This window comes from Nansenia antarctica (assembly GCF_963989245.1).
Source record: "Nansenia antarctica genome assembly, chromosome: 19".
NCBI classification, from domain to species: Eukaryota; Metazoa; Chordata; class Actinopteri; order Argentiniformes; family Microstomatidae; genus Nansenia; species Nansenia antarctica.
Genome location: NC_137692.1, coordinates 25,906,108 through 25,931,107, shown reverse-complemented (window position 1 = coordinate 25,931,107; position 25,000 = coordinate 25,906,108). Strand labels below are relative to the sequence as shown.

Here is a 25,000-nt window from a genome sequence, read left to right as displayed (position 1 = left end):
CCTCAGAGATGTGGACACCCAGGAACTTGAAGCTGGGTGTTAAAGCTTAACATTTATTTCAAAGCACTTTACAACGGCCTCTCATTCACACACCAATGGCGGCAAGCTACCATGCAAGGCGCCAACGCGTCAAAGTGTCTTGCCCAAAGACACCTCAACACGTGGCCAGCCGGGGATCGAACTGCCGAACCGCTGGCCTTGCGATATTGTAACATGTACAGCAAGCACAAGGGCTAGGACAATGGAGTTATGATGATAGTACAGGACAAAACTGTTCCAATGACAAGTGGACTGGGATTGCTTTGCACTCACATTGCACCCAAAAAAGTGAACCGAAGTTGAACCCAAAGTGAACCCTGAAGTGAACTGACAGTTAAGAAAATGTCCCAGTTGGGTTGGATAGAGGTCTGAGTTTATTTCGAGCATTCACATTATTCACATTATGCATTTTGGCGAACAGCTTTATATGTTCACAAAATTGTCTGAAAGAGACCAAGTGTGAAAATACCCTTACTCTGGCTTATGTATGTAAATATACTCTTTCAACTAACAATATCATATTACCTCAGTCTAGACAAAAGTTAAAGGAGACATATTCTGCTCTTTTTCCACAAGTTCATGTAAGTCTCCAGAACATTCTTCAGAGTCATTGAAGTTTTTTTGCTGAAAATACCACTCAGATTTGAATCTAAAGGCATTCCAGCATGCCTCCAAACGCCTCTGTTTCACTCCTGTTCTGGACGGGCTGTTTCACTGGTGTGGAAATCATCAGCGGTTTGCTGCAGCACAGCGAAACAAAGACCCGGTTCCCGAGGGAATCAAAATAAACCCCCTGCCTATGTTCCCCACAACACCAGGAATCCAAAACCAGTTAAATGGAAACAATCGAAGTTCCCCTGAACGTACGAATGCAGTTAGATGTTTGAACGTACGAATGCAGTTAGATGTTTGAACGTACGAATGCAGTTAGATGTTTGAACGTACGAATGCAGTTAGATGTTTGAACGTACGAATGCAGTTAGATGTTTGAACGTACGAATGCAGTTAGATGTTTGAACGTACGAATGCAGTTAGATGTTTGAACGTACGAATGCAGTTAGATGTTTGAACGTACGAATGCAGTTAGATGTTTGAACGTACGAATGCAGTTAGATGTTTGAACGTACGAATGCAGTTAGATGTTTGAACGTACGAATGCAGTTAGATGTTTGAACGTACGAATGCAGTTAGATGTTTGAACGTACGAATGCAGTTAGATGTTTGAATGTACGAATGCCGTTAGATGTTTGAACGTACAATGCAGTTAGATGTTTGAACGTACGAATGCAGTTAGATGTTTGAACGTACGAATGCAGTTAGATGTTTGAATGTACGAATGCAGTTAGATGTTTGAACGTACGAATGCAGTTAGATGTTTGAACGTACGAATGCAGTTAGATGTTTGAACGTACGAATGCAGTTAGATGTTTGAACGTACGAATGCAGTTAGATGTTTGAACGTACGAATGCAGTTAGATGTTTGAACGTACGAATGCAGTTAGATGTTTGAACGTACGAATGCAGTTAGATGTTCGTAGCGATGTTATTTCTTAGCTCCCACCTAGCTACCAACGCCATGGTCGCAAACCTTTTTTCCCCCCAGGGTACCAACATTCAAATAAGCATTATTATATCTTCTTCAACTATTTTCAGATTTCAATGACACATTATTTGAAAGCTTACAATCTGTACTTTCATAATCTGGAGAAAAAATGACCTTGCCCTACTTGGGGACTTTATCACCAGACACAAATAGGCAAAAACCACCAAAACCTGATTGAACTGCTTTATTTCACAGTTTGTGTTCGCAGGGTTAGGGTTCATTAGAGACCCACATGTACAGCACAGTTTATCATGATATGGAACCTTTAACTGTTTTAAATATAGAATATAGAGGTCAGAGGTCATTCTATTCATTCATTCATTCATTCTATTCTGACACTGATTGGGAAATGGACAGCAGGTCATAATGCCTCTCTTTTTCTAAGATGATGATGGTAATGTTGGTTGCGTGTGGAAGTCATTTTCATAGCAACAGGGCTGCATAGTCCAGCGGCCAACCTTTACACTGGACTCAAGGGATGAGCTCCAAATGATGCTCCAGATGGATGAAACAGTCTGAAGGAGGTTGATTATGGATATGGAGATACAGGAAGGGTAGATTAGCTGTGACTGTGATGACTCTGTACCCCCCCCCCCCCCCCCCCCCCCCCATCGTCATCATTGGTATTCAGGGCCACGTTTGACACCGGGAATATTACAATGATTTTTCTCTCCTTTCCGCCGGCTTGGCAGGCAGGCAGACGCCCCCACAGCGAGTTTACATCCTCTGTGCCGCCTTGAAGCCATCAGGCTCTGGAGTCAGAGTCATTTACTGTCTCAGGCACGCTCTGGAGTCAGCAGGCTCAGAGTCATTAACTGATCTGGAGTCAGAGTCATTAACTGTCGCAGTGTGTCAGCCTGACCCAACGAGGCAGGAGGGAGGTAGAGAGAGAATGGGGGAGAGGGGGGGGGGGGGGGGGGCGTAGGGGTACACCTCCAGCCCTGCCTGCCCAATCTCTCTTTTCCCAGCACCCCGTATACACACCAGGGGAGGCTGGTGGAGGTAGAACTCAGAGGACGGTGTTGGGGTTTTATATCATTTATACAACTTGTGTAATCACAGATTTGTATAATATTATTGGTTCCCAAGAATAGTGACCTCATGACCAGGGACAGTTCTATAAATATGAGTCCCACCCATCGTTGGGGGCTGCTTCTTGCTTTGGGCTATTGCTTCTTGCTGATTGGTCTGCTCATTTCTCTCTGCGCTCATGTAACTTGGCTTAATAAAAGGCCTCTTTGGAGACAATTGATCTAAGCTGTTTGTGCTTTGTAAGTTCTACTAAATCTATTAAGAATCAATTATATCCCACAACAACAGGCTCATTGTGATGCAGGAATGGACAATGACTCAGTCCCAGCCTTATCTTTGTGTCTCTCTGCTCTCTGGCTATAATACGTTCTGACTTGAGAATGTCATATGGATGACAAACTGTATGTATGATAACCCTACTGTATGTAGAACCAGTATGATCCATTCCTAGGATGTTTTGATATGAGCCTGTTGTCATTATTTATTGATGCGCAGCAATAAATGCTCCTCTTGCATGTTTTACAAGTGTGTTTGTCTGACCCGCCTGGAGCTGTTTTATGACAGTCTATACTTCACCTCTTCCATGTATAGTCAGTCGACTGTAATTTGAACAAACCAGGAAAAAAGGAAGATTGTAAGGATGCTAAGAAATAATCCTGCCTTCCTACATAGCAATAAAGGCACGCAAGCCATTATTCCATATTTCAAATCCTAGCTCAACTTTCACTAGTGAACCTATGAAACAGGTCTACAGTAAACATGTTGAAGTTATTGCTCATGAGGGGCTGCAAATATGGACCAAATGTCCTGATAGTCCTATAGCTCAGACGGGACAGATGATGTGCTTTTAGTTGTTGCTATAGCGCCCCCCGCGGGACAATGAGTGTCATGTTGTATATGTGAGATCTGTATGGCTGTAATGCATCATTCATTCAATTTCCTTCAAAAAAACAGACAGACAGACAGACCCAGTCCCCTGCCCACCCGCTTTCACAATGGGGGAGCGTTACTCAGCGTTACTCCCATTACAAGGGCATGAAAGGTGTCAGAAATGCAGTGTAATTACTGCTTTTCCATTTCCTGCCCGTGTATCATCAATGTTGCTGAGAGAGAAACCTCTAAACTATGTTCCATACAGATCCAGTCGCCTCACGGATTTCATCATGGGGGCGAATTACTCCCATTACGAGGCCATGAGAGGTGTTGTAAACGCAGTGTAATTACTGCCTCTCCACTTCCTGTCTGTGCATCGTCAACGCTGCTGTGAGAGGAACCTCTACACTGTGTTCCATACAGTATATCCCTAAAGCCAATTAAATCAGAGAGGAAATTAGACAGCATAATTTACTCAGCCAGTTAAAATGTCTACGAAGTGGAAGGGCCCGCGGTTTCTCCTCAGAACTGCTAACACTATGCTGCACACCCATGGGCGTCACCACCATATATTTGGGGGGGGACGTGTCCCCCCCACCTTTGAAACAAGGTCGTTTGGACCCCCCCACATTTGCCATCAAAAATATGTTGCATGACTGGTCAGCGTTATTTTCATTGCTTCACAATCAAATCTGTTCCACTTTATGAGTAGGGGATTGCCCATATCCAGAAGTCCACTCCGCGTTTTACTTCTGTTTTTAACACGGCAGCAGCAGAATCAGACACGCACGCAGATTCAAAACATTCAGACTGAGGCAAGACGATATTTAGATCATCCACCAAGATGGATATAAGGAAAAACATTTCTAAGAAGAGAAAAGTAAGTCAAAGTCATCCAAGTTTTCCCGTGAGTGGCCAAACAGCAACATTGCGTTCTCCCAAGGTCAAACACAGCCAGCTTTTCTGATAAGAATGTTAGCACCTTATGAGACATTCTCTGTATTAGCAATAGAATTAGCATAGCCTACTAGCAACCAAATACGAGCTAGATCAGCTATATGGCACTAGCAGTTTTGTTAGGCATTACTAGTGCGGTTAGACATGTTTAAATGCAGAACAGACACAGGCGAAATGTCATCAAAAGCACAGAATGGCGACAAACACCTCACAGTGCTTACCTGTCCTGTCAATATTGCATCTCCTGCCCGTGTTCATTGCCCTGAGCATTTGCACAATTTAATTTGGCCATTGCACCCACCCAAAGAATCAATTTTGCATCTGATTGCTTGAGCTAGGGTTAAAAAATAAGAAGAAAACACCTGTTCCATTTATTTTTCTATTTCTAAAATGCTTGTGATTGTATTTTTTGTATTGATGATTGTATTTCTATGTCAAATGTTCTATTAGAGAAAAACAATATGAACAAGTGCTCAATGCATCCCCATTTCTCCTGATATAGGTGGTTGAGAGTGAGAGTGAGTCAGAGGCAGGGGCAGCAGGCAGGGGCAGTGGAGACAGCTCTAATTCACTCTTTGATTTTTTTTTGTTTGTTATAGTTGTATGTTCTGCAATGCACTGAAGAGGGCTAAGTTTGATTGTAATAGGCTCTGAGTAGCCTAGGTACATATTTTATGTTTCCTCATAACTTTTTATTCAATTTGATGACTCAAAGTTACCTCATTCTTTTCTAATTCACTCTTTGATTCTTTTTGAATCTTCATATTTAATAAAGTACCTAAAAAGTGCCACGTGTCAGTGTCAGGCCTCTGTGAGTTAAACCAAAACATAATAGTAGTCAGTAATTGCAGACCATGCCAGCTCCAAGGAAAAACAAAGAAAGAGGGAGATTATTTTGGGTGTAAAACGCACCAGAATGCAGGAAATTGAATCTACTATTTAAAAAAAATCGGGGGGGGGGGGCCCCCAGACCCCCCGAAAAATAAGTGTCCCCCCCACATTCAAAAAGCTGCTGACGCCCATGTGCACACCGCATGTATTATTCATTCTGTTTGCTTTGCCTCAAAATCATTAAGAACAAAAGGAGAGAGGGCTCCGCATAAAGGAAAGGGAAAATTAAAGATGAACAGATGTGATTTATGATGAGTCACGTTTATGAAGCTTCAAAGCCTCGGCTAACGCACAACACGTCTAGAGGAGCGTGTAAACAAGGCTGGGATCAGAAGTGTACAGAGCATCTCTATATTCATTAACAACAGTCAGACTTATGGAAGGGTGGGTGCTGTTTCTGTTAAATGTTGGTTATTGCATATTGGCTAAAACCATAACAATCGGACTACACACTGTGAACGGAGGAATCATACACTGTCAGACAGGGTTCATGTTATCAAGGAAGCAACTTTTATTGTGGGAATGGTCACATATATAGGATCAGCTGGCTCAATCATTCATGTCACACAGCTGGTGTCAATCAATCAATTATGCCCCACTCACACTGGGATAGGGATGACTGGAGAGCACACATGTCAACAGTTTCCCAGAAAAAGGCTAAATGGACAGACGGGCATTGGGGTGGCCGTTGTGATGCAAACCATCCAGGAGGCACTGTGAGAGTGGCAGGACAGAGGGGCAGGTGCTGTTGCTCCTTTCGCCCCTAACTGTGCACGTGCCTAACTGTGCACATGCCTAACTGTGCACATGCCTAACTGTGCACATGCCTAACTGTGCACATGCCTAACTGTGCACATGCCTGGTGACAGTTGATGTAAAAGTCTGAACTGAGCTCCGAGCTCACACAAGTCTCCAACCAGTGTCTTCTGCATTGCCCACACATGTGACCATCTCCTAAATACCACATGGAAACCAGCTACGTCACCGAAAAGCTAGCAATTCCATGGTACGGGTGGGTGGGGGTATTCGAGTGAATTTATCATCCGAACTTGGTTACATGGGCACAAGTGATATGAATCAGTTGATGAAGTGTGACTGTAAAATGAATAAAATCATTGTATGAATAACCTTAACAGCAAGAAACCATCAGAACAGCTTCTGTCATCACAAAACACATCATGTTCCATAACAAAAGCAAACAAACGATACAACGAAACACATTCGCTAACAGTTCTGAATACTTATGGCTGCAATAAAAACAAATGAGCACTATTTACATAGTGTGGGTGTAGGGATGCACTATGTGAGCATAGCGGCTAGACTTCTCTAATATAATAAACAAGCTCAATCATCCTGTTCTCTGTCAAAGTATGTCACTTCACATGGCTGTCATTGTCTATCTCAATTACCTACAGGGAACGTTATTTTCCTTTTGCCAAACAACACATTAGTCTTCACTTAATTTGCTTGAGGGAAGAAAGAGAAAGATACATGCTTTCACCCCAACTAATACAAGGTTCCACACAGGGGCAGACAATAGAACAATACAAGGTTCCACACAGGGGCAGACACAGGGGCAGACATTCTGAGACATTCTGAGACATTCTGAGACATTCTGAGACATTCTGCAGGTGCCTGGCCAAGAGCCCTGGAAACAATAAGGTCTCGACTGACAATTTATAACATTGGACAGATCGGGCAGATTGGCTGATAGTTCTGAGAAGTTCTTCTGTTATTCACTTGACAAAGGTTTCACGGTGACCAGGGAGTTTACAAAAAACAATTTAAATGGTAAATGGACTGCACTTATATAGCGCCTTCTTTGCTGCTCCAAAGCTGCTCCAAAGCTGCTCCAAAGCGCTTTACAACGGCCTCTCATTCACCCATTCACACACACATTCACACACCAATGGCGGCAAGCTGCCATGCAAGGCGCCGGCCCGCTCACTGGGAGCAATTTTGGGGTTCAGTGTCTTGCCCAAGGACACTTCGACATGTGGCCAGCCGGGGCTCGAACCGCTGATCTGCCAACCTTGTGATCATTAGACGGCGGCTCTACCTCCTGAGACACAGCCTCTACCTCCTGAGACACAGCCTCTACCTCCTGAGACACAGCCTCTACCTCCTGAGACACAGTCTCTACCTCCTGAGACACAGCCTCTACCTCCACCAGCCTCTACCTCCCGAGACACAGCCTCTACCTCCTGAGACACAGCCTCTACCTCCTGAGACACAGCCTCTACCTCCTGAGACACAGCCTCTACCTCCTGAGACACAGCCTCTACCTCCTGAGACACAGCCTCTACCTCCTGAGACACAGCAGCTCTACCTCCTGAGACACAGCCTCTACCTCCTGAGACACAGCCTCTACCTCCTGAGATACAGCCTCTACCTCCTGAGACACAGCCTCTACCTCCTGAGACACAGCCTCTACCTCCTGAGACACAGCCTCTACCTCCTGAGACACAGCAGCTCTACCTCCTGAGACACAGCCTCTACCTCCTGAGACACAGCCTCTACCTCCTGAGACACAGCCTCTACCTCCTGAGACACAGCAGCTCTACCTCCTGAGACACAGCCTCTACCTCCTGAGACACAGCCTCTACCTCCTGAGACACAGCCTCTACCTCCTGAGACACAGCCTCTACCTCCTGCACCACAGCCGCAGCCAGAACAAGAAAGACTAACAAGAAACAAGTAAAGGCGAACAACCTGAACCGATGTATTCCTCCACCAGCCTCCCCTGATGTATAGTATCTGTCTGGTCTATAAAGTACAAATTGTGGCTTGGAAGTATGTATAGTATGAAGATGTATAGTGTCTGGTCTATACAGTAAAGCCTCTCACATTCTCTCACATATCTCTTAATCTCTTCATATCTCATTCAGAACCGTTGTTGATCCACATCATCCCTCAGCTGAGGTCTGCCAGAACATCCCACCCTCCCTTCCCAGGCAGAGCCGCTTCCCCCCCCCTGCTTCCCCGACTCAGGGGGCTAATTAATAACAGGGACATGGAGGCACAGATACCAGGCTTCATAGTCAAGTTTGTTTGTGAGAAATGAGGAATATGAATCAGATTAGCTGGAGACGGAATCACAGCGCTTCCTGTCGGGAGAACTTCTTGAAATCTTGTTTGTTAACAGTATATATATATATATATATATATATATATATATACAGGTATCTTGTAACAGTATATTATTATTAACTACAGGTATAGGGGAAAACTTAAGCACTGTCTGTATGAAACATTTCATTTGTTGTGTTTGTTATGTCAACAGTGTTTTGTAGCTCGCAAAACTAATGAGCAATGAAATTCCATAACATTGCCAAGCATTGATCCTCCCGGTCCTGAAGAGACGGTGTTTGTCTCAGCTCCATCCTGATCAGGCTGAGAGGGAGAGAGAGATCGGAGGACGGGCTCAGTGTAGTGCATGGGATGGAATGAGGAACAGTAAAAGCAGGGCAGGCGTTAAAATGAGTCTCTGATTTCTCCCTGCACCAGTACTGACACACCTGATTCAGTTAATCAACGTTTCAAAGATCAGTTTATCAGTTCAATCAAATAGTATTATTATAGCACTAAGCTGGGACGAAAACCAGAACCCCACTGCGGCTTTCCAGGACCAGGATTGAGCATCACTGGCGTAAAGGAAGTGACTGTATCTCAGAGAGGAGACTGCCTACCTCCACAACACTTGTGTACTGTGTGTTGTTGTACTCCCACAACAATCTAAAGACGTGACTTGAATATAGTTAAGCAACCACAGATATCCACATGGAACACGGACGGGGTGGGATCATAAGGACGGGGAGTGATCATCATAATTGCGGATCATTAGAGGAACCCTGCAAATTCAAGAGATGATTAACAACAGAAATTAAACTGAAATGCTTGATGTTGTCTAATGACATGCTCATACAGTTGGATAATTAGCTCAATTAACAACTTCTTTCTCCCACAAGAGCAGAGACTAGTGCCGGGGTGGCCAACCAGTCGGAGACCAAGAGGCAAAAAAATGGGGGTTCCACAGAGCCACATCATACATGCAGGCTCACAAAAGCACTCCTTCTCACTCACACACACACATAAACCCAATCAATCAATTTCCAATAGGCTCCCAGTGGCGTCATTTCAGCCAAAGCCAAGGTATGGCAAGGTACCAGGTGGGGGGGTCCCCGCAGGGTGGAATTTCTTTTCAAATCAGTTGTGCAATAGAACATTTTGGTGAGTTGTTTCTATACAATTGACATGTATGACACTAAGGTAATGAATAAAGGAGACAACTACAGTATGTATGTAGTAATCTACATATTTCCTAGCAGGTGGACCTGGTTACGGTCATCTTCTCACATGAAAGTCTGAATCGAGACCCGGAGCAAGTGGATGAGTTTGCATAAATTATTTCTCTGATTTGCGTTCTCACAGCCCTTCATGTAAACGAAGTAATATACGCAATCGAAGCAACAGACGTGGTAGTTGATTGGTCAGAAAAATTTAGAATTGCCCTTTGTCCCGCTCTTATCAAGATCAACTCAAAGAGACTTAGATTTAGATTTAGTAATCTAAAAATTAATTAGACCTCTATACTTTCTTTTATTTATTTTTTTGTTTCTTTTTATTTTACTACTCGATCTTTTCAGTTTGTAACGCGTCTTTGAGTGTCTAGAAAAGCGCTATATAAGTCTAATGTATTATTATTATTATGTGTGTACATACATCTACTGATGCCTGTCCTTCTGCGCATGCGGGTCTGTTCAGGGCCGTGGAATGTTCACACTAGTCAATGTAGGTCAAATATAGGTCACGTTTTAAAAGTCATGTGAACTGCCAAACAAAAAAATTGGATCTGTGTAAAAATTCGGAATTGAGCGTCAAGACCTGCCGTGTGAACGCAGCCCAAAAGTCTCACTAAAGAAAGAAAAAAGGTAAGTCAAACGCTCCCCAGGAACCAAAGGAGTAAACGTGTCTCCCGAGGCTACAACAGAGCCCCGAACCTCCTCTGAAGTGTCTTTAATAAGTGAGTGACTAGCGAGTGTCTGCTGAGTAAGTGCACTTGGTGACACGGTCCTGATGGAGGCAGGCTCTGACACAGCATGTCAGGGAGAATAAATACTTGACAGCAAAGTTCAGGCGGGGTGAAGGGAGATGAATGGAACACCAGCAGACACACTGACAGACAAGTTTCATGAGGTTAACCGTCCCCCTAGATAATACTGATAATGTTGTATTGTTGTCGCGTGCCCAACTGTCATGATTCATGTTTTATGGAACAGGTTGACTATTCAAATTGATTCTGATTTCACCCTGGTTCTGTGCGTTTATCAGTCATAACAAAGTGGAAACCATTCAGACTTGTTCAAAGGCCACAAGCACTTTGTTCCTTGTGTTTGTCTGGTTCCGTTCATTACAGAAAAAGGGTACAGTTTCACCCTGTTCATTTTTTTTTGCCTGTAACCCTATTATTTACATGAACTATGAATGCGTTAGTATAGGCCTAATTTAGTCATGGGAAAATGCAAGTTGGTTCTTGATTGCTGAAGTCAAGACCTCAGGCCAAGCTGGTTTTGCGCTCTCTCTATCCAGCTTTAGACCTTAGATGATCATTCAGATAACCACACGTTTATTAGCTTAGGTTTGCTACACTGAACAGAAATATAAATGCAACACTTTTGTTTTTGCTCCAATTTTTTCACGAGTTGAAATCAAAGACCTAAGTCTGTTTCTCTCAAATTGTTCACAAATGTGTTTACATCAGTGTTAGTGAGCACTTCTCCTTTGCCGAGGTAATCCATCCACCTGACAGGTGTGACACATCCAGACGCTGATTAGACAGCATGGTTATTTCACAGATGTGCCTTAGGCTGGTCACAATAGTCATTTCTCTACCATAAGCTGTCTCTTACGGCATTTGCGAGAATTGGAATTGGAATTGGAAACAACTTTGGATACGCTTATGGTAGAGAAATGAACATTCAATTCACAGGCAACAGCTCTGGTGGACATTCCTGCCAATTGCACGCTCCCTCAAAACTGGCGACATCTGTGCATTGTGCTGCGTGATGAAACTGCACAGAGTGGCCTTTTATTGTGACCAGCCTGTTGTACACACCTGTACAATAATCACGCTGTCTAATCAGCATCTGGATGTGCCACACCTGTCAGGTGGATGGATTACCTTGGCAAAGGAGAAGTGCTCACTAACACTGCTTGAGGAAATATTCTCTAACTCAGACCTGGGCATTGTACGGCCCTATGGCTGTCCCTGGCCGGCCCTGCGTGAGGTCAATAATGTAGGCAATGCGTCCAGTACAATTGCATTGCTTTTATTTTGAAGGCGACAATTTTTATTTTCAATTGACGTATGTGCGTGCGTGACTATGTTACACATCTTCAAACCGTAATGTGCAGTTGGAGAGATGCTGAGGAGAAAATGTCAGCTCACGTTAAACAGAGAAAGATTGATGCAGAGTGTAGGGTTTTTAACAAGACCAGGGGCCTCATTTATAGAAAGTACTTTGGATCAAATTTTGATCTTACCCGTGTCGTACGTAGAAAACCACGTCAACGTAGTGATTTATACAATTTCAACGTGAGTCAATTTGACCGTGGAAACGATCGGAGCTCTATGTCGGGTATTGACCTTGCGTTCTCCGGAGTAAAATCCAGTATAATTTAGCGCATTAGGCATGTTGAAGGGGAGATGGCGTTGCCTTGACAGCTCCAGAGGAATATAAAGGAAGACTGAAATACAATCATAAACATCAGTTCCCTTTAAATCTTGAATTAAACTCATTTTCTCAGCTGATAACAACATTGTTAATTATTTTACGAGTCACGTTCACTTCGCATGAATGATCAGGGCTTAAAGTTCTCCGGCATGGTGCCGGATTTCCGGCGCAGGGGAATTTTGAGCAATAAAATAAAATAAAATCACATGCTATTTGTTTACATCGTAATTTAAAGAGTCATCTTCAGCAAAGAGACAGTTCCGCCTACCAATGGTATCACATTGCTCAAGCCAACCAACGACTTCTAGCCAATCGGAGGCAGAGTAGGAAGTTTGAATGAGTGTAATGTTAGCTTGGAGAGACGTTCGCTTTTAGCAGCCCGCTATCTCGCTAACTTTAGTAAGAGTCTATTACAATGGAAGTGTAGTGACTACATTATGGGTTCATGTTCTCCTCTTACTGTTGGTTGTGTAGTGGGAGGGAACCAGTTCTGGCACTAGGGGCAGAGGGGAGGATTATTAACGTTGCAACTTCCTGTTTAGACACAACAGTTTTGGTGATCTATTTTCTGGTCCTGTACTGAGAGTACAAGTTGTTATTTTGATTAAACAGTTATCATTACGTTGCCTACGTCTTTCCTTTTTCCTCCGGCACTACAGAAGCCAAGTTTCTTAAACCTTGCTCATACAACAACCTTGCGACGGCTACAGGTAGCCTACCACTTCATCTTCAATGGCCGACCGTGTTTGCGAGCAAAAGATCCGAGTGTGCGCGTTTATAGCTGAACATGATGTCTTTCACAATGGCTCAGCCACTCGTCGATTTGTGCAAGAAGCTATCAGAAGACAAAAATGCACTGACAAAGCTGTCCGTTTCCAATCAGCACGCCAGCTATTTAAACACACATGGCCTTTGTCCCGGAATTGAAAAAACGGCTGTGTGAAAAGCTTAAAAAAGCAACGTTTTCAATTAATATCGACGAAGCTAATCTTAATATGGACAAAATCCTCAATGTCCTTGTTCGATTTTTTATGATGATCTGGCCAAAGTAACAACACAACACCTAGTCAGCAGGAAAGTAAACATCGCCAACTCATCAGCCCTCATGCAGGAGCTCAAAGATATCCTGGAGTCCAATGGTCTTGACTGGTCACTAGTCATCAGTATTCTACTTGATGTAGATCTATTGATCTATTGTTATAGTGATAGTGGCTTAATAAGTGATGCAATCAGTTTGGCCTTAAGTGATTTAATCAGTTTGGCCTTAAGTGATTTAATCAGTTTGGCCTTAAGTGATTTAATCAGTTTGTTCTTTTAAAGACATCTAAATATATTATTTTATTTTGTATTGAGTATAAAACAGTATTAATGCATTTTAACATTGAGACATATATTTTGTATTGACTATAAAACAGTATTAATGCATTTAAACATTGAGACATGTATTTTGTATTGACTATAAAATAGTATTAATGCATTTAAACATTGAGACAAGAAGCTGTCTTCTGTACCCGCTCTCCCAATATCTCAAACCTTGACCCCCCTCCCCAAGGAAAAGTTTCAGGCACAGGATTATTTCCCACTTTAAGCCCAGAATGACAGTAGGCAGTGCGGCTCACATGCCTGTAATAACTCTGCATAACCAGTAGGTAATGTGCGTACGCAAGGTCAATACCCGACGTAGAGCTACGATCGTTTCCACGGTCAAATTGACTCAAGTTGAAATTGTATAAATCACTACGTTGACGTGGTTTTCTACGTACGACACGGGTAAGATAAAAATTTGATCCAAAGTACTTTCTATAAATGAGGCCCCTGATCACAAATATTATTCTGATTACAGTTTATACTGACTGGGAACAATATGATGATTGGAAATGACAGGTAAGAAGAGCATGTCTGTAAAAGCACATGTTAGAAACAGAGCAGCATGTAAAGGGTTAACTCTGTTCCAGGGAGGAGAGCTGTACTGGGAGGGGAGGAGCATCTCAACGTCAGGCAGCTGAAATGAAACTAAACGGTGTAGAGACATAAAGTGTGTCGTGGACAAGGGCAGACTCTCTCAAACTTGTTAGATATCGTCCTCAAACAGACATCTATCACACATACAGTAGAAAGGACAGAGACAGCATCCACACTCTCACAGAATCACAGACAGGTGAGTTGAGAGACTTACAATGACATGTCAAGATAAACTATTGTGTAGTCTCTACCAGTTTGGTTTATAGACAGTTCAGCATGTAAAACGTATTGATTTGTTTGAAGGACTATTTTCTATGTGATGTAGAATAATGTTATAATTATTGGTTGCTGTATAATCCCATAAGACAGTCTTGACAGCTCCATAGCTGAAACTATCGAGATCTGATTGATTCCAGGAAATGCTTTATGGTGTCACCTCTGTTCTCTCTAGATATGGCTTCCTCCAGCAGTCTCCTGTCTGAGGAGCAGTTCCTGTGTTCCATCTGTCTGGATGTGTTCACTGACCCAGTCTCTACTCCATGTGGACACAACTTCTGCATGGCCTGTATCAGAGGATACTGGGACACCAGTGAATTGTGTCTGTGTCCGTTGTGTAAGGAAACGTTCTATAGAAGACCTGAGCTTCGCGTCAACACAACGTTGAGAGAGGTCGTAGAGAAACTCAAGACAATGAGAGTCAGGGCTGACGATGAGTCCCCTGCCGAACCTGGACAAGTGTCCTGTGACATCTGCACTGGGACGAAGCTCAAGGCTCTGAAGTCCTGCCTGGTGTGTCTGACCTCTTACTGTGAGACTCACCTGGAGCCTCATCAGAGAGTCGCAGCCTTAAAGAGACACAAGCTGATCGACCCTGTGGAGAACCTGGAAGACAGGATGTGTAAGAAGCACGACAGACTCCTGGAGCTGTTCTGTAGGCGTGACCAGACGTGTGTGTGTCAGTTCTGCACTGAGACAGACCACAAGACTCATGACACCGTCCTCATAGAGGAGGAGTATGGAGAGAGGAAGGCTCAGCTGGGGAAGACAGAGGCAGATGTTCAGCAGATGATCCAGGAGCGACTGCAGAAGGTTTCAGAGATCAAACGCTCAGTAGGTCTTAGTAAGAAAGTTGCAGAGAGAGAGAAAGCCGACAGCGTACAGGTCTTCACTGCTCTGGTGGACTCCATGAAGAGAAGCCAGGCTGAGCTCCTTGACGTGATCGAGGAGAAGCAAAAAGCAGCAGAGAGGCGGGCTGAAGGGCTGATTAAAGAGCTGGAGCAGGAAATCACTGAGCTACAGAGGAGAAGCACTGAGCTGGAGCAGCTCTCACACACTGAGGACCACCTCCACCTCCTCCAGAGCTTCCCTTCCCTGTCCACCCCTCCACACACCAAGGACTGGTCTGAGGTCAGGGTTCACAGTGATCTCGACGTGGGGACTGTGAGGAGAGTTATGTCTCAGCTGAGGGAGACACTTACGAGCGAAGTGAAGAAGTTGTGTGATGTTGAGCTGAAGATGATTCAGCAGTATGCAGTGGACGTGACTCTGGACCCTGATACAGCATATCCCTATCTCATTCTGTCTGAGGATGGGAAACAAGTTAGAGATGGAGACACAAGAAAGAATCTCCCTGATAACGCAGAGAGGTTTTCCCAGGGTGCCTGTGTTTTAGGAAAGGAGGATTTCTCCTCAGGGAGGTTTTACTATGAAGTGGAGGTGAAGGAGAAGACTGTCTGGGATGTAGGAGTGGCCAGAGAGTCCATCAACAGGAAGGGGAGGATCTCACTGAGCCCTGAGTATGGATACTGGACTGTAGGGTTGTGGAATGGAAATGAGTACTGGGCAGCTGCTGACCCTGATGTCCCCCTGTCCCTGAGAGAGAAGCCCCAGAAGGTGGGGGTGTTTGTGGATTATGAGGAGGGCCAGGTCTCCTTTTATGATGTGGAGGCCAGGTCTCTGATCTACTCTTTCACTGGCTGCACCTTCTCTGAGAAACTCTATCCATTCTTCAGCCCTGACCTGAATGATGGTGGTGAAAATGCTGCCCCTCTGATCATCTCTCCTGTCAATCACTCTGACTGACCAAGCAGTGAAATAAGAATGTATCTTTATCTGTTGTCACATTAGGAAAGATTATGGTATATTTCCCCACACAGAGTAATTTCTGATCTGGTTATGGTTTGTTATCATATAGTTTGTGCTCTCGGTGTGTCTGCTAGATGTGAATATGCAGCAGCAATGTCAGATACAGCCCAGCCTCTCCAGCCTCATAAGAACATATGACTCTATATACATGAGACTGTTTGACTTCTCAGGGTGTTCACATTATTATAAATCAGATGCTCTCAACATACTGTATTTTCATTATTACCTAGTTATTATTGTATGTATTTGGTTTTTGGAGGATTTTGAGTGTAATGAATACTGCGTGTGTACAGAGGGACATTGAGGATGTTCAGACAATTAAATTCACTTGGATTGATCAGATCCATTGATCACATTAATAATCAGTGTAGTCCAGGTCCCAGAGCTGTAGAATGGTGATGGTGAGGTCGCAGACTGGCTGTCTGGGTTATTAAAACACAAACATAAGTTGTCCTTCAGTCTCTGCATGTGTGTGATGTAATTACATTTAACAGAATGTACGTTTGATAATAATGTTATTGATTTAATGGCTTGCAAAGGGAATCGGATATGATTAAACAGTTTAATAAAGGTGACTGTGATTGTAATATGATACACATCTTCTGTACTTGATATTATAAGTTTGTCTAATGGTTCAGTCTACTGGTTCAGTCTACTGGTTCAGCCTACTGGTTCAGTCTACTGGTTCAGCCTACTGGTCCTACTGGTTCAGTCTACTGGTTCAGCCTACTGGTTCTACTGGTTCAGCCTACTGGTTCAGTCTACTGGTTCAGCCTACTGGTTCTACTGGTTCAGTCTACTGGTTCAGTCTACTGGTTCAGTCTACTGGTTCAGCCTACTGGTTCAGTCTACTGGTCCTACTGGTTCAGCCTACTGGTTCAGCCTACTGGTTCAGTCTACTGGTTCAGTCTACTGGTTCAGTCTACTGGTTCAGCCTACTGGTTCAGTCTACTGGTTCAGTCTACTGGTTCAGTCTACTGGTTCAGCCTACTGGTTCAGTCTACTGGTTCAGTCTACTGGTTCAGTCTACTGGTTCAGCCTACTGGTCCTACTGGTTCAGCCTACTGGTTCAGTCTACTGGTTCAGCCTACTGGTTCAGTCTACTGGTTCAGCTTACTGGTTCAGTCTACTGGTCCTACTGGTTCAGCCTACTGGTTCAGTCTACTGGTTCAGCCTACTGGTTCAGTCTACTGGTCCTACTGGTTCAGTCTACTGGTTCAGCCTACTGGTTCAGTCTACTGGTTCAGTCTACTGGTTCAGCCTACTGGTTCAGTCTACTGGTTCAGTCTACTGGTTCAGCCTACTGGTTCAGCCTACTGGTTCAGTCTACTGGTTCAGTCTACTGGTTCAGCCTACTGGTTCAGTCTACTGGTTCAGCCTACTGGTTCAGTCTACTGGTTCAGTCTACTGGTTCAGTCTACTGGTTCAGCCTACTTGTTCAGTCTACTGGTTCAGTCTACTGGTCCTACTGGTTCAGTCTACTGGTTCAGTCTACTGGTTCAGCCTACTGGTTCAGTCTACTGGTTCAGTCTACTGGTTCAGTCTACTGGTTCTACTGGTTCAGTCTACTGGTTCAGTCTACTGGTTCAGTCTACTGGTTCTACTGGTTCAGTCTACTGGTTCAGTCTACTGGTTCAGTCTACTGGTTCAGTCTACTGGTTCAGTCTACTGGTTCAGCCTACTGGTTCAGCCTACTGGTTCAGCCTACTGGTTCAGTCTACTGGTTCAGCCTACTGGTTCAGTCTACTGGTCCTACTGGTTCAGTCTACTGGTTCAGTCTACTGGTCCTACTGGTTCAGTCTACTGGTTCAGCCTACTGGTTCAGTCTACTGGTTCAGCCTACTGGTTCAGTCTACTGGTTCAGTCTACTGGTTCAGCCTACTGGTTCAGTCTACTGGTTCAGCCTACTGGTTCAGTCTACTGGTCCTACTGGTTCAGTCTACTGGTTCAGTCTACTGGTTCAGTCTACTGGTTCAGCCTACTGGTTCAGTCTACTGGTTCAGTCTACTGGTTCAGCCTACTGGTTCAGTCTACTGGTTCTACTGGTTCAGTCTACTGGTTCAGTCTACTGGCTCAGCCTACTGGTTCAGTCTACTGGTTCAGTCTACTGGTTCAGTCTACTGGTTCAGCCTACTGGTTCAGCCTACTGGTTCAGTCTACTGGTTCAGCCTACTGGTTCAGCCTACTGGTTCAGTCTACTGGTTCAGTCTACTGGTTCAGCCTACTGGTTCAGTCTACTGGTTCAGTCTACTGGTTCAGCCTACTGGTTCAGTCTACTGGTTCAGTCTACTGGTTCAGCCTACTGGTTCAGTCTACTGGTTCAGCCTACTGGTTCAGCCTACTGGTTCAGTCTACTGGTTCAGTCTACTGGTTCAGCCTACTGGTCCTACTGGTTCAGCCTACTGGTTCAGTCTACTGGTTCAGTCTACTGGTTCAGCCTACTGGTCCTACTGGTTCAGTCTACTGGTTCAGTCTACTGGTTCAGTCTACTGGTCCTACTGGTTCAGCCTACTGGTTCAGTCTACTGGTTCAGTCTACTGGTTCAGCCTACTGGTCCTACTGGTTCAGCCTACTGGTTCAGTCTACTGGTTCAGTCTACTGGTCCGGCCCTCCACAATAGTCCCGGTTTCTCATGTGGCCCATTGTGAAAATTAATTGCCCACCCCTGCTCTAACTGGACCGTTGAATTCTGTCCTAAAGGAAAGATCTCAGATGTATGCTTTATTACTGTACTGATGATTCTTCATCTTATGATTCCTTGAAGCCGTTGCAGGAGCGTGATCTGGGGGTAACATTTAGTCCTGCAGACTGGAGCAGGGGGAGCATGTGATCTGTGATGGGATTTTTCCGAAATGTCCTTCAATTTCTATACATGAACACAATGTAACATTTCCATAGGATTTATTTTACACCCGTTCGCCTCCAGAAAATGTTCCCCAACAAGTTCAAACTTCTGTTATGTAAATCACACAACGGTACACTCATCTCGTCTACTTTGGCCTTGTGCCCGCTGTTGTGTTTGTAATTACGAACGCACCACACACTCCTAGCATGCTTCAGGTAGCTTTACTGAACAACGACTGCCAGACTAGAGTAATCCATCACAGATACAGATCGGGACAAAGCACTCCATCACAGATATATACGGATATCATCACTCAGACATAACACCAATATATAGAACAATCGACTAATATATCACTGTTAGACCAATGTGCAGACATAAGATTATCCAGATATTTTGGAGGGGGGTCCTTTCTGTCATCCAGGAGGTTACCGGTAAACGGTTAGCATTGTCTTCTTCTTTTTACTTGTTAAACTCAGGACAATCTTTTTCATACTGACACTAAATCCCTGTTAACTATTCTTTTATTTCCGGCTAAAATGTGTATTTTGCTGTGATGGTTCATCATGGTTTCCTGACACCGCAGGTCCCTACAGTCGACATGTGGATAATCACAGATATCAGCCCTTCTCCCTCTGGAGAAATTGACTCAAGATCTTAATCATAATTCTGACAGATTCTGGAGACTCTGGAAACCTTTACAGACTTTCCCAGAGAAGCTCTTTGTCCCTGGAGGACAACGACTGACTGCTTCATCTGCGTGTGCTGCTTATTCATCTGTTCCCTGTTGTATTCCTGTACACTTAGAAGAATTGTTAATTACAGAAACCGTCAGAGAAGAGGTTTCACTCTGACTCTGCTCCAGTGGTTCCCAGAGAACAGCATACACACACACACACACACACACACACACACACACACACACACAGATACACACACACACACACACACACGGGGAGGGAGGGGAATCTTGGGAGTTGTAGGAATTTACTCGAATGGACAATTTGGAACATCAGGACTGATCAGAGCATTCAGAGTGAGACACATGTACGCGTATCTTAACTCAGAGATCATTTTGAAATGTAATTTTTTTGGGGGGGAGGGAATGTGTCTCAGATTGTCCATGTGCCTCTGTAACCCCAAACAAGACCTTACTGTACTATGATTTCACCTCTGAACTGTGTTTCAGTTACTTCTAAAAACCATAAAACCAGTTTTTTTACAGTGTAAACCAAGTGGAGGGCCAGCCTATTCTGCAGCTGTAAATATGCAGATTAAATATGCAGATTAAATGAGCCATTTACAGTAAGTAACTCTGAAGGAAAGCAAAGCAAAACATCCAATCTTAGAGTAAGTATTGGAGAGACTAGCGACTTCAGTACGATATGTTGGATTAAGAAACAAACATTCAGTCTGACTCATTCAAAGAACTGACTGTTTAGGTGAATGAACAGCCTTGAATCACAACTCAGAAAGACGCTACACGACACACAGAATGTTTCTCTGACTCATACGACCTCCAACCATGACTATAGAACGCCCACAGAGAAAATGAATTTCAAGAAATGATCGTAGAACACACAGAGTGAAAATTAATATCAATAAATGCCAGATCATCTCATATGAGACAAATTGGAATTCAACCTTCACAGAAGAAAAAAGGAATATGGCTTCTGGTCCCCTGTAATATCTGCCCACTCATGTCTAAAGGACAGAGCCAAAAAGCAGCTGTGCTCACCCATAGAGTCGAGTCACCCCCTAGTCAACACAGATTATTCAACAGGAAATGGGTGGGGGGAAAACCATTGAGCGGAAGTCACGCAATTGCTGTCCATGAACTCATGAAACCAAACATGGAAATGGTAGGTGACAATTCACCCGTGATGAGTCAGGAGAGGAGAGATAATTATGTTGAAATAAAAATGTTATTTTCTGGTGAATATCAGGCAGAGATATATATCACAAATAAGGCATCATTTCACATAGCAGCACCTCTCGATATTCATTTAACAAATGATGATGACACATCTAGATATTAATGTGCAAAGAATATCCTCTTGGGAAAGTCATAAAAAAGGAGTACAGATCATCTGAAGAAAATCCTGATTATATTTCTTTCTAACCCTTTCTTGGAAAGAGAAACATTTCCGGACATCACTGTGCTCGAAAACACATACAAAAAATAATTCATTCCCACTGCAACCACCGCCCTGAACATTTTAAAATAGGAAGCGCATTGTTTTTCTTTTAAACCACAACATGTTAGCTTTTTAAACCATAACACAGTTTTTTTACTATTATTTTTAAATGACTGGACTTTTTTTATAAACACTGCTATGTCTGTCTGTTTTTATTGTATTAATGTATGTGACCTATGTGTGTTTTTAATGTGGAAACTGTATTCATGAACTGCACAAAGCCTGTCAAAGGAGAATATCTGTCACTGTGTGACAAACAATAAAGCAATCTGGAATCTTGAATCTCTGCTCTCCTCTGTGTGACAATGTCAGATGGGCTCGTCTCAGCCAACTGTCTGCACCCGTATCACCCAGGAGCTTGTCCTCACAGTGTAAATCAAAAGCTGCTGCCCCCCTGAGACTCCCCAGGTCACCGTGGCGATGGCACCAGAGAGAGGTGGCCTTGCCAAGTGCCAGTTCCAAAATGTCCCTCTCCCTGTCAATGCCAATGTCCTGAGTCATTTTCCCATCTCTCCCTCTTTCTCTCATCTTCATCTCTGGTTCACACTTTCTCAGTCTTTCTTTCACTCACACTAAGTCACCCCTCTCTCACTCCCACACGTCCTCCTCATTTTTCTCTCTCACTCAACATATTCTCATGACCACGGCTCTAATACACATTTAGCCAATGGAGCATTAAACTGTCACCAAACAGCATCTAGACACCAGGGGCCTTATTAATACCATACTTTCCATTATGGCTCATAATTGGTAAGAAAACGCATGTTGTTTGCCTTCATGACCATTTCTTCACAGCATATCCTGAACACTCGGCCGTTATATTACATTAGATGCAACATCCCTTACCTGCCAGAAGATGCTATCTATGGTGTTCCCCAGGAAGCCTTCTCTCGTCTCAGACGACAGCAGCTTGGGTCCGAGGATCGTCATGAACTCGTCAAAATCCACCTGCCCGTCTCCTATAAGACACACACACACACACACACACACACACACATAAGATAAAAACATGTTAAGTACTGTAGTAATAAGACAATAATAACAAATCCAAGATCCAATACCAAGATCTCCAGAGACCCAGATCTCCAGAGACCCAGTTCTGCAGCCTGTCTGGCTGCAGAACTGGAACCTAGTGGACGTTAATTCGAATGAGACAGATGAGTGAGACTGAGGCGCCATATGAGGCGAAGAGCGGCAGATGCTGTGGCCTTTGTTCCGGCACAGAACACGGAAAGAAGAATGTGGAAGCGAGAGAGGCCACACGGTCAGGTTCTCTGGTCAGATGTTCTGAATAACTTTGACGACGACCAGTGGAGAGAGCACTTCCGCATGACGCCTTAATCTCCCACACCCTCTTCATCCCCCCCACAGCATTCCCCCTTTTCTTTCTCTCTCAACCTTTTACTTTTCCTCAGTCCGTACTTTTTATCTCAGCCTTTTCCATGCATACTCTCCCCCCTTTCTTCTCCTTCTATAGCCTTCCTTGTCTCTCTCCGCCTCATCGTTCTTCTGCTCCCCTGCAGGGAGGGCTGTGTGTGACCTTGTCAGCGTACCACTGCCCAAGCAGAAAGACTCAATCTTCCCTCGCCTCCCCTGACAGTGTCTACCTCCCTGGGGCTATACTGGTACTGTCATGTTTGACGCCGATCGATTGTCCCTGTTCCCCTGTTCCCATGCATATGCAGAGTAGCTACCTGTGTGCTGGGGACAGCTGGGGCATTGCAGCAGACAGCAGACAATCAGCTGTCATGACAGAATGGTTAACAGATAGATGGAGAGATGTGGTCGGGGCAGGGGTGGCATGGTCAAGGTGGGAAAGTGTGTGGTAAGGATTGTGTTAGTAACTTGTGTTTTATTAGCCCAGCCACCACCACCCCCTTTTTTTTTATTTTTTTTTTTATTTAACCAGATAAGTCAATTGAGAACCAATTCTCATTTACAATGACGATCTGGCCATCATCTGGTCATTGTAGGACCTCAGTACTTACATTTACAGTATTTTATGGTATATTTGGTATTATTTCTGGTGTAAATGCTAGATATGCAAGATATTTTATATATTTTTTAACTTGAGTTCTTGAGATGTATTGTTGTTGATGCATTGGGGTTTCATCACAGACTCTGATTATGAAACTAGTGAGCGATATGAACTTACAGTCATATGTTGCTTTGAAACTGTTATTTGAAAAATATGTTATTTTGTTGATACTTTATTCTCATTCTTCCTATGTGCATTAATGTGAGTTTGTGTGCTAGATGGTTCTGTTAATACAGCACAACATAATCGTGACCAGGTGCTCCCATTTAATGTCTGACGCATCGTTAGCGAGACACAGAGATTGACCTGAGCGTAAACCTCTCGCAAGCTGATTAATGGTAACTTGAGGGCATGGTGAAGGTAAAATAGCATTTTGGGTATTCTTAATGAATCTAGAATCCAATATGATTGATTGTCTGTCACACAGGGGTGAGCAAAGCATTGCCAATCATTATTAATCATGTAATAACTTTTGGAGTCAGATATAATGCAATGTTAATGTGTGTTAGTTGGTCATGCGACCACTTGAGTTCGATGAGTTCGATTCATCATGTTCATAAGCGTTTAATGTAATTATTGATTATTGGGAATAAATCTATAAGTCTTATTTCTGACACGTCCACCAGCCTCCTCTGAAACTCACAGCATCCACAAAGGTCATAAAGGTCATAAAGGTCATAAAGGTCATAAATGGATCATAAACCGATGGATTGCCCAGAGAGCAGAGCAGAGATCAGACCTCCTCATCCATATGTCATAGAGATCAGCTGTACTCTGTGGAGATTCTGCTGGGAATCGCTGCCTCATATAAACGTGCAACATGTCTCCAATCCACCCAGCTGCTCGCTTGGCAGAGACACAATCAACAGCCTCAACTCCCCTCCGCCTGTCTGTTAAAACGCTCTTTTGAAGCCGTGTCCTTTTGATCACCAGGTCTTTTGTGTCGCGTCTGTGCACATGAAAATTAGCAGAGATTGTGCAAATTGCTTTGAACACAAATTCTGTTTAGAATACGCAAACAAATCCCCAGCGTGCGTGAGCGTTGTAACAACAACAAGGCTGGCCCTCTCCTATCAGCCCTCTCTATCAGCCCTCTCTTATCAACACAATCAGCAGACAGATTCTAACACTTGTAGGGATGAAGAATGGGTCTGAAGACGCCAGGGGCCGATACATAGACTTTTGTCATCTCCTTTTATACAAACAACAATATCTATCAAAGATATAACAGACAGGTGGTGAACTGGGTTTTATAACTGGGTTTGCCTAAAAAAACAGCAGCCATACGTTCTTTGATATGATGAGATTAAAAGTGGGTTATGATTTTATGAAGACCAGAATCAGTTTTAAAGTGTGTATTTCAACACGTATATGATACGATGATTAAAAGTGGGTTTTCAAGACCATAACCCTATCCCTATGATGAGATGAAAAGCCCCCCCCCCCACTTCCGACACCTACGCAAGACCTTCACTTTGATGTGGAAGAGAAGATGCTTTACTTGCACTTCTGGAGAGGGGAGCAGAGGGAAGCCGTTTGACAACCTTGAAGATTCTCTTCAAATTCACAACCTCGCAGACTCACTGCAACAAGACCCTTGGAGACCAAATCTTAAAAAGTTTTTTTTGTTGATAATTTAAGTATTGGGGTTGAAAGAAACATGTTACAGTAAACTAGTGGACT

The 25,000-nt window shown here is 43.7% G+C and overlaps 2 protein-coding genes across 2 annotated transcripts in view; one reads left to right on the top strand and one right to left on the bottom strand.

Annotated features, from left to right (window-relative positions):
* caln1 (calneuron 1) overlaps positions 1–25,000 on the bottom strand; it is a gene marked incomplete at its 3' end in the record, with an annotated part of 55,148 nt that overhangs the window by 18,518 nt on the left and 11,630 nt on the right. The window contains exon 3 of the mRNA XM_080548841.1: positions 22,126–22,238. Coding sequence (XP_080404967.1) covers positions 22,126–22,238 — 113 coding nt within the window. The remainder of the gene's footprint in view (positions 1–22,125; positions 22,239–25,000) is intronic.
* LOC308174146 (E3 ubiquitin-protein ligase TRIM21-like) lies at positions 14,518–16,173 on the top strand (the record flags this gene model as incomplete). The annotated part of the gene is made up of 1 exon (XM_080549213.1): positions 14,518–16,173. One exon carries the CDS (start codon positions 14,518–14,520, stop codon positions 16,171–16,173), a length of 1,656 nt encoding a protein of 551 aa, XP_080405339.1.